Here is a 10,540-nt window from a genome sequence, read left to right as displayed (position 1 = left end):
GCATCTTGTCTTTCAGGCACTCAGTCCACAGCACAACTAATGAGCAGGAATTACTCTAGGAAGCCAGGAATGGTCCAAAAATAAATCTCTTTATTAAACAATAAAGTACCCATGGAGATGCATCCTCTCACCAACTGCAATGAGAAATTTTCACTTCTGTACAATGTAACTCAAGAGCAAGTACAGGAGTTCAGGTGATGCTCTCTAAGAAAGACATCTTCTGGGCTCATCTTCTTGAGCCACAGAACATACAGGAATAGTTAATCATTCTGACACATAATAAATTAGGTAAGAAATGACAGGGCTCATTCTACAGTGTTTGTACATGTCTTCTCATGACAGTCAGCACAGGAGCCAGCTGTTTCTCTTCAGGGTGTGTGTCACCATCCTGGCATTGGGGTCAAACTCCAACTGTGATGATCCATGGAAGAAATAAAAAAAACCTGCAAACACAGGTAAGAAAAATGATGACATTACCTTAAATAAATCAAGTTTATGATATGAGTAACTAAGAAAGAACACGAGCTGATGGAAGAGGGTGTGGGCTAGGTGATATCTGCCTGGAACTGAGCTGAATGATTTGCATGATTTTAACTCATTGATGAATCTTTACCAAAAATGTCTGCCAAACCAAATGAGGACAAACTTAAAATTAGGTAAGTGTTAACATTTTCCCAAGGCCATAGCCCCAGTGAACAGCAACGTGAGGATTCCATCTCATTTATCTGGTTCTGAAGCCAGCATGCTAAAACACCAGGATATACTATTACTAAACAGAATTAGAAAGGATTTTAATATTTTAGGGTTTCTTTCTTCTTTTCTTCCTTCCTTCCTTCCTTTCTTCCTTTCCAAATTCCCTTGTACCAACTAGCTCTTAAATCATGGTGTGGGAGTCAATGGACCCGAGAGAGTTAGACAAATGAAATTCATTCGATGTTCATTTTCTTCTTGTGTATATTATGGGCAAGTTGTTTTAATAACAACGTCAGTGGTCTCATAAGTACCACAATTGAAGCCCAGGGAGATCCCCCAGATATGCCTTCAGAGGGAACAAGCCAATGTTTTGTTTTCCCATAAGCCCATTACCAGCAATCAAATTTTTGTCATTTGAGCATGTGAAAGGATGGTATTTATTTTCTAGTGAACAATGTAAGTTATTTCAGACTGCAACTGAAGCCCAGGCATGGTAATTGGGATAGGAGACAAGGGCTGGTGGGGATGGAACCAGCTCCCAGCCAACCTGGCTCACACTTGGCTGTACAGTGTTATGAACGATGACTGTGAGCCTGTCCCAGTGTCATGGGACAGAATATTGAAAATTATTAAAGAAAAACAGAATTTTAGACCCAATTGGCACCAATTTCAAGTTAACATTTCAGGATTTGAGTAAAAAAGGCATAAGGCAAATGATTTGAAAGCTTTTCGATTTCTCACTTCATTATTGATATTTTAGCAACCTTATCAAGTTTTGACATCACATAAAATTGACCAACTTTGATAAATTTTTGTGAATATTACTTAAAATTTTGTAGGCAAATGTTTATTGTAACATTTTTAATAGTAAGCTACCAGTTCAAACAGCCTCACAGACACTGAACTGTCCAAACGCCCCCACTGCTGATGACATCAAGTTCTCCTTACCAAAGGCCTGTAACACGGCATCCACCTGTGACTCGACTCCAGGAAAGTCATCTTTAATCAGCCTGGGGAAGCCCTTGTCCATCCGATTTCTCTTCTCATCAAATCTATAGCAAGTAAAAGGAATTCAGATCCACACTAAGACAAGCCCCGTCATACACATGCTGTCACACGATGCTAACGGTCCAGTGTGGGGTCCTAGGGCAACTTTTCAAATTGTGCAGCACTAAATATATTTTGTGTTGGAGGGGAGTATGGTAACATGTGAACTTTCTGAGCTTGTAAGCATCTCTCATAGAATAATGATCTCCTGAAGCAGGGACATCATTCTATAGTCTATAAAAATTCCATATATGTACCTAAGGTCAATTTTGTAAGCCTGGACACACAAAACCCAAGAACCTACCTGTCATAAATACATAAAATCTATATAAACAGAAGGTGGAAGTTAAGTTTTAAAAGTTGGCTAAAAATAGACTTGCTATTTACCACACTAGGACCTGGTAGACCCTACAGTCTTCTACACCTGGCTCTGCATGGCAGCCATGTGGTGAGTGACAATGGCGTGAGAAGACACTGTGCCTGTGGCCCTCAGATTCACCCTTCCTTGTGTTCCGTTGGTGTCTGGATAGGTGCACCTGGAAAGCCCTGTGTGTTTTTGAAATTGGACCACCATGCTTCTTTTGCTTACTCTGAACATTTGAGGTTTGGGAACATTAGAGGGTGGGCAGGCATCCTGAAAGAAAGGAAACTAACTCCTATAATTAGGCTCCAAGCAAAGTTTCCCACAGCATCTCACCTCCAGTATTTGTCCTCCACAAAGAAGTATGTCTTCTTCTTCTCCTCGTCACTAACAGCTGCGTCGATCTTCCTCACAGCAGGAGGAAAGCCAAGAGTGTGGATTGCTTTTGGATAACCCGCTTGGACTTTCGTTTCCTCGGACTGCCCAGAACTGATTTCCTGTTGAAAAATTTCCCAAGAAATATTGAGTGAAAATAATTGGTTTTAGAAATGAGAACAGTGAATTGTTTGATAATGATAAAAGATGAAGTCTTGGTTTTCATTCCAACCCCCAACTCCATGCTTAGCCCATAGCTGGTATTTGAAAAAGTGTTTCCTGGCTGGGTGTGGGTGGCTCACAACTTTGATCCTAGCACTGGGGAGTCAGAGGCAGGGCAACCTCTGTGAGTCTGAGGCCAGTTTAGTCTACACAGTGGGTTTGAGACCAGCCAGAGCTACATAGTAAGACTTTGTCTCAAAAATAATACTTTCTGAAGGGGGAAAATGGTAAATGAACAAATAGATGAGCAGGTTCACTGCCCTTTCTGTAGTCATTTTTTTCTGTATTTATTCCGTCTTTCTATATTTGTTCTCTGAGTTACAGTAGCCAGCTCTAGTCACTTCTTCTAAAGGCCTCTGAGTCTACACTTCTTAGACTTTCCTCATAAGGCTCTCCTTGGCAGGTCAGACTTTTAAAAACGCTTATTCACGATCACCAATTCTGACTTATTCTTCTTACAATAAAACATCTAAAATTTAACACAATGGAGAAAACTCATGCTTTGAAGGTTTTACAGTAAGCTTTATTTCAGCAAAGTCAAAAATTGTATAATTCTTACCTTTAAAAATGAAAACACTATCCTTATTGTGAGCTTCGTAGGCAGCATCTAAGTGTGAAGGAAGAGAGGGCCAAAATGCCGAAATCAAATGGACTTCAGGCTCAGGGTTCCAGCGGGTTCTGCGCCAAAAGTGCCTGCAACATATGATAACTGCAACTGTCTTTCTCTTTAAAACAATAAGCACAGAAGGGCACAGTCTCTGGTCAACGATGATTCACCTGTTCACAGCAGCGTGCACTGCACTGTCCCACATGTGACTCCAGGTGATGGATGTAGCCTGGGGTGACAGGGATGTTCACCCTGTTCCAATAAGATTACTCAGCTCGAATCTATTCAAAAGTATGTAAAATAGTATGTATTTTTATGAATCCATAAATATTTTAAAATATTTAAATATTAAATGTATTTTAATATTTGTACCTTTTTAAATGTGAGCACCTTGGTAAAGTGGGACAAAGAAAATTGGTAGCAGTTGGTACACAAAGGCAGGGATCTGGGACAGCCGAAACAGAATGGCTTTTCTTATATCTTTTGGTACTATTTGGGTATTGTGTGTGAGTATGTATCACCTTTTCTAAAATGAATTAATTGAAATAATAGCACTTTCTAACAAGGATAAAGATACTTGTTTGGTTCTAAAGATGGCTGGCACTTTTAGAAGTTCCTTGAGTCATGATATATAAAGAGTGAAAAATATAAAAAAGAGACAAATTTCCCTGATTTTATGGATCTTATATCCTACTGACCAAAAATTCTCTTCTGGGAGTCTAGAAAGAAATAATCTGGACAATTCCAAGGGGATCTTTAAAAATGCAATATAAACTTGAGCTGAGCGATTTTAAAATGTGCTGGAAGTATGTTGTCATCATACTACATTATATTTATTATATAAATATATATAAAATCCCAAGTTTATTTTCCTCTCTGTGCTGTGGGACGTTCTGTATGTCAAATGTGTTGATCTGATTGGTTAAAATAAATAAAGTGCTGATTGGCCAGTAGCCAGGCAGGAAGGATAGGGTAGGCGGGACAAGGAAGAGGAGAACTGTGGGAAGTGAAGGCTGGGGAGAGAGACACTGCCAGCTGCTGCCATGACAAGAAAGATGTAAGGTACTGGTAAGCCACGACGTGGCAAAGTATAGATTTATAGAAATGGGCTAAATATAAGAGTAAGAGCTAGACAATGGTAGGCCTGAGCTAATGGCCAAGCAGTTTAAATAATATAAATGTCTGTGTGTTTATTTTACAAGTGGGTTGTCTGACTAACAGGACTTGGTGGCACCTGGAGAGAAGCTCTCCAACTACAAATGGTGCCCAACGTGTTGGCAAGAGTTTCCACCTAAAACCTGACAAAAACGATTCTAAAACGGAGCTAAAAACAGCTTCCTAGTTGTCTCTCTCAAGTTAGCGGCAGCCTACCTGTTTGAGCTACTATGGCGGGTTCCTGGCGTGTGCATCTGACCTGCAGTGTGGCGGGAATGAGGAAATCTACAATCGGCACTTTACTCTGCTGCATGGTGGATTTTAGTATGTGTTTTTTGCTTGATATTGTTTGCATTGATTGTAATTCCAACTTATCTAGGTCATTATCCCTCATTACTCCTGGACAATATTTGATAACCATTTCTTTGTATATAGTCTTGTATTAGGTTAGAACCTTCTTATTTAGACAAAAGGGGGAGATGTAGTGGGTAGCCATTCCAGCCTTGGCCTGGAAGTTCCAACCCCCATTGAGGCTTCGGTAATGGTCACGCCTACAAGGCGGGGCTGAGAGAGGATGCTGAAGACCCAGGATCAAGAGGAGAGGCTTGTCTTGGTTCTGGGACACTGGACGCTGGAGGTAGATCGAGCAGAGTTCTCCAGAGAACACCGTTGGACTGCGCCATACCTTTCCCAGACCCTGCAACCTACCCCTTCATTTTTAAGTTACCCCACAAAATAAACCTCCCTTTTAACTACCTGGAGTGGCCTTAATAATTTCATCAATATCTCTGAGCATCAAACACCAAAAGGGTAGCTAGGGAAATACAATGTTGTGTTCTAACCTGTCTTTAAAGAGTAGGATTTCCCCTCTCAGGGTGCTGACGGCATCAAAGGACAAAGCAGGATCACACTTGGCTGGGGTCTCAAGCCTTGGTGAGACAGAGGACATAGGTACCACTATGGCATCAGAGGAGGGACGTGGTCCTGAAGGGAACAGGTTAGGAGAAGCAAGTGTTAGAATATCAGGGGTGCATCTAACAATTTACACTTTCTCCTAACTTCTTCAAGGTGTTTTGAAATGGACAGTATGCAGCCCTTTAATCCTGGGGCCAGGGAGAAGGCTCAGCTGGTGAAGGAGCCTGGTGCTGCCAAGTCTGACAACTTCGGATGGGTTCCCATGACTCCCATGGTGGAAGGAGAGAATGCACTTCCACAGGCCTCTGACTCTCACATGTGCACTATAGCATGCATGCACAGGCACACAAATAAATAACATGTAATAAAAGCAAAACTTTCCTGAAGACTTACTGTACAGTGTTCTTTTTTTTTTTTTTAATGAGAATTGAAAACACCATATTTATTCAGAGTAACTAATTTGAAACACTGATGAAGACACAAAGCAACTAATTCATTCTTGGAGTTCTAACCCATTTAGATAGAAGGCAAGTGATATGCAAAACTAAATAACCTAACCAAGCCATATAATGAATTTTTTCCTATCTTAAACTCCTCCCCCATTCTTAGCTCCTGTCTCTCTGGCAAGGTGTTCAGATAAAGAGTAAATGTTTCTTCAGTAGAGACATTTAAATATGGAGGATTCAGTCTTTTTCCACAATGAGATTCCTTCAGAAATTAGAATTTCATGGGGCCCACCGTTTCACTAGTTGTTAGTCAAATGTCTCTTTAGAATATCCTTATTCCTACCAGGCAGGCAGGTTCCAGGGATGTCAGGGTGAGGACTGCCAGGTGGGGGACTTCAGGGTGCTGTCACCGACAGCTACATGAGTTGCCAAGAAAAGGAAAGAGTGGAATACCTGGCGGCGTCTGACCCACCAGGAGGTTAGTGGATAAGAGAGCACAGTAGGAGCCAGCCTGCGCTCAGGTACACCCCAAGCACTGTCCTCTGGTCATTTGATCCTTGGGCCTTCACACCTAAAACTCCCTCCCTAAAAGTTCCTCCATATTCTGCAGCTTTTTGTAAATGCCTGATTGCACCAGCCTTAGAGTGACTTCTGTTTAAGTCTCAGGATCTTCTGACAATCTGTATGTCATCTTGAGTCACCATCACTCAGGATTTTTCCAGGCATCAAGGAAGAGGAATACCAACCCGGTTAGACAAGTGGGTCTTTATGTTTACAAGTTCTTTCCTCACAGCAGGCATGAACTCCAGCTGGGATATCCCAGACCTGTGTCCTTGTGGAAGGAATCCCGTTGCTTCCCGTTTACCACAGTTGAGATAAGCTCAGTCTTGTGGCCTTGGTCGAGTGGTCAGACACGTTTGAAAGATTTGCATTACAGTTTCTCTCTGATCATTTTTGGACTCCTTCCTCATTTTGTGGAGATTTGAGCTCTGAAACTTCTTTAAGCACCGTGTCTAAGTTAGTCTCTGATGCTATTAATTTTATATTTCTTCTGGGTCATCAGGGCTGAGCAAAGATGATTAGCCACTCACACCTTACTGCTATTAATGACATGTACAGTATTCTCAAAGAGCCCTGACAAGAGTAAGCAAACACACAGAATGCCCTGGGCACTTTTTTCTTCATGCTCACCATAGAGGGACTGAATGCCGTCTATATCGTCTTGAGAAAGCCGGAACTGGGCCGGGTTTGTGGAGAACCTGTAGACTGGATACATCAGAGCTTCTTTGTTGTCTGAGTGAAAGAGACCCAGAGAGTGGCCAAGCTCATGGGCAGCAACCAGGAATAAGTTGGTCCCTGTTTGAGAAACCACAAATATTCAGAGCCTAGCAGTTACTATTTCACAGATGTGCACACATTACTCTTACCAACTGCACAGGGAACCCTCAGGATCACATGCTGCCTCTTCCTTATTTGTTGACTCACTAACTGGCATACTCCATCACATATCTTTCCTGGTTAACTTGAAGTCAGTGTCTAAGACAGTTTTTCATCATCTGCTTTCTACCAGTCTCCTTAGTCAGGATACTAGGTCACTTTTCCTATATCAACAGTGGTAAGTCCTGTTTCCTGAAGAGATTTTTTTTTTGGCAGGACCAAGATGAATCACATGCCAATAAAAATAAATCTTTATTGTCCAGAAATCAGAAACCATTGTTAATATTTAGTAACAAACTGGTTTAAATCACACAAGTTTAAATCAACCACAAGCTATTTATTTATTCTTCAATCTCTTAAGTAACAAAACTATAGGGACATCATCATCAATCTTTGATTGTTATAAAAAAAAACCTTCATAAGAAGGTTAATGGGAATAAATATATTCACGGTGCATCATATATATTTATGAAACCATCAAAAACTAGATTTAGAGAAAATCCATCTCCTAGTAAGGGGTGCTGTATGAAGAGCATAAATCCCAGTATAAAAAGAAACATGTCCATTGCCTGTTTCTGCCATGAACACAGCAGAACTCAGAGTTGCCTCACATTATGAAAGGTTATGTCAGTGCTAATCATTAAACCAGAAGTTCAGGCAATTTTGGAAATATTGTTCATCATGTGGCATTGCGACAGACCTACACAGTTAGCAGAGACTCACTTCATATTAATGGTCTAACCCACACTTAGAAATCCAGAAATTGTGATTGTTTCAACAGTCTGTCTCCAAAGTTCAAATGCTATTTATAAAATTTAAGTAGAATGCAGTTAATAGTAGTCACCATGTCTAGACTCAATAACATTTTTTTCAGAAAAAATTTGGGGAGGAGAAAGACTTCCAAGCTAGCAAAGGTGGCATGCTTATTTAAACAGAACATCTTCCTTTAGCTTCTGGAATTTTCTCCCAATAACTACATTTAAAAGAAAAAGGAGCAAAATGAGAGTTCAAAGTCAAGGGCAGCCTTTGGGGCTTCAACTTATTCAATGGCACTCACTCAACACTACTCCTTTATTATTGGAGTGATAAACAGAATTACTTATAATACACTTGAACCCTGTACAAGATCCTGAGTTGTGGAAATGATATCTAATGGGGCTTACTGTATTGTTCTTGGTGGGGACAAAGAAAGAAGCAGTTTACAGTTTGTTAGTAATGATTAGATGGATAGGGCTTCAGGTTGCCACACAGATAATCAGAAATTGAAGCTAGCAGAACATTCCATTTGAGGCTTACTCTAGACAAGCTATTCTTGGCCAAGTTATATTTGAAATCATCCTACCTGAGGGTCCCAGTGTCCATTTCTCATCATCATCAAAGTGAGCATCTCCATAAAATCCAGGCCCAGGTGGGTAGGCATGAGCCAGACTCTGTCCTGGTCCATCAAAATGGTAAAAGTCTCCATGTTCTGATGGAAAACAAAGTTATGGAAATATAACTAGTAAGAATTTCTTCTAACCCTTTTCAGCAAAACAGCACAGGGACTGTGTAGTCTGAATGTTGATGCCTCTCAAAATTCTCATGTTGAAATGTAATCTTCAGTGTGATGGGATCACAAGGCAACTCTTTTAGAAGATGCTCAGGGTATGAGTGCTCTGTGATAGTTAGTACCCAGGTGAAAGAAGCTGGAGAAACCTCTTGGCCACTTCTGCTACACGAGGAGACACAGGTGCTACCTAATAATAGACCTTCGCCAAGCTGAGTCTGTGGCCCCTTTACTTTGTATTACTCATCTTCTGGAACTCCAAGCAGTACCTTTCTGTTGTTTACAAATTTCCCAGTGTGAGGTACTTTGTTTTAGTAGCCTGAACAACTCAAACACTAGATGAGTGACCGTACAACTTCATTACCTCCAACTGCGAAGGAGATCATGATGTCAGCCTCTCCTTCAGAGAGCCTGGAGAAGGTGAGCGGGGTCACCTCCTCCCAGACTTTCAGCGCTTTCTCAATGGCAGAATCCACACTCTCTTCTGGTAAATCTGGTGTATAATTCACAATCCTGGATGAGAGGAATGGAAGAAGGTAATGTGTGCTGCTGTGATGCCTCTGACACAGTGTTAACACTCAGTGAAAACAGGACCTGTTACCTGTAGGTGAGGTGGGTTTTCTTCCACTTTGGTGACCCTGGAAAGGTAGTGAAGCCACCAACGTCGGGGACGCCACACCTGGGTTTCAGCATCACATCCATAGTGCTGGAGTCCAGATTCCCTGTCATCTCCAGCCCGAGGAACTTCTGCATTTCTTGGATTTTTTTGACCACAGGACTACTGTCCTTTCTTCTAAATGCTTGTTGCACATTTTTTTCAAAGTTGTAGTACTTTTCTAGATATTGCTAGTGGAGTGACAAGCACAATTTTAAAGCTGTGACTATGAATTTTAAACCATTTATACAAACGTCAAAGTTTATTTTAATTATTCCCAGAAGCAAAAGTCGGAGTCATACTTTAAATTTTTTTCACTAAGATGCCCCATTTTATTATTTCATTGCAATTTAATTTGCTACCAAAGTAAGGGTTCTGGCATAAGTGTGTGAGTACATCAAGTGAAAGTATCTAAGATTCCATTATTAACATAGACCTGTTAAAACCGACTGTTGTTAGATAAACTCATTTTTCACAAATGAAAAATTAGAGTAAGCATTATTTCTTGAAGTTATAGAAGATAAATAACCCTGAGATCTCATCCATCCCCATCTCTTGTCAACTGGTGCTGCCGCCAGCTATTCACCCTGAGTAAGTACACCTCCTTCTTGGCCTCGCTGCCTTTCTGTGTAAAGACTGAGTTTCTACCTCTCACACAACTTCTCATCAAGTCATCTACTCCTGTTGGAAGACCAAGGAGGTACAGTTATCCTTCTGCTTGGGTTGAAGTGGATCCCTCACTGATTGCTTACCTGAGCAAACCCCATGTTTGGGTGGTCTTGGCTCACTGCCCCATGCAGAGGATATGCTGAAGAGAGAGGCAAGCTCAGCAACACCAGGATGGTCAGCGGCTCCATCTAGACAGTCTTGACTTTAAAAAACAATCCTCCTCCAGTCCCTGACTACTATAGCTTCGTTATAGTGGCCACTCTTTTATAGGGAGTCAGTGTTTAGGTCACTAACAGCATGACTCATGTGTGTGCTATTTTTAATCTGAATGACTTCAAGCTCATTCACAAAAACTCAGCTGAAGACGGAATAGCTTACATCAGTGAATCTCTCAACCTACTAAACTTGAAAG

The 10,540-nt window shown here is 41.0% G+C and overlaps 1 protein-coding gene across 1 annotated transcript; it reads right to left on the bottom strand.

Moving 5' to 3' along the window:
- Positions 1–342: 342 nt before the first annotated feature.
- On the bottom strand, positions 343–10,316 carry Mmp10 (matrix metallopeptidase 10). The gene is given in 11 exon segments (XM_036193913.1): positions 343–443; positions 1,642–1,745; positions 2,438–2,565; positions 2,567–2,598; positions 3,258–3,391; positions 5,303–5,444; positions 7,013–7,177; positions 8,601–8,726; positions 9,169–9,317; positions 9,406–9,650; positions 10,212–10,316. Coding segments are annotated over 11 exon segments (1,431 nt in total).
- Positions 10,317–10,540: the final 224 nt, after the last annotated feature.

The sequence above is a fragment of the Onychomys torridus genome, chromosome 7 (assembly GCF_903995425.1).
Source record: "Onychomys torridus chromosome 7, mOncTor1.1, whole genome shotgun sequence".
Taxonomy (NCBI): Eukaryota; Metazoa; Chordata; class Mammalia; order Rodentia; family Cricetidae; genus Onychomys; species Onychomys torridus.
This window is presented reverse-complemented; position numbering and strand designations above follow the sequence as displayed.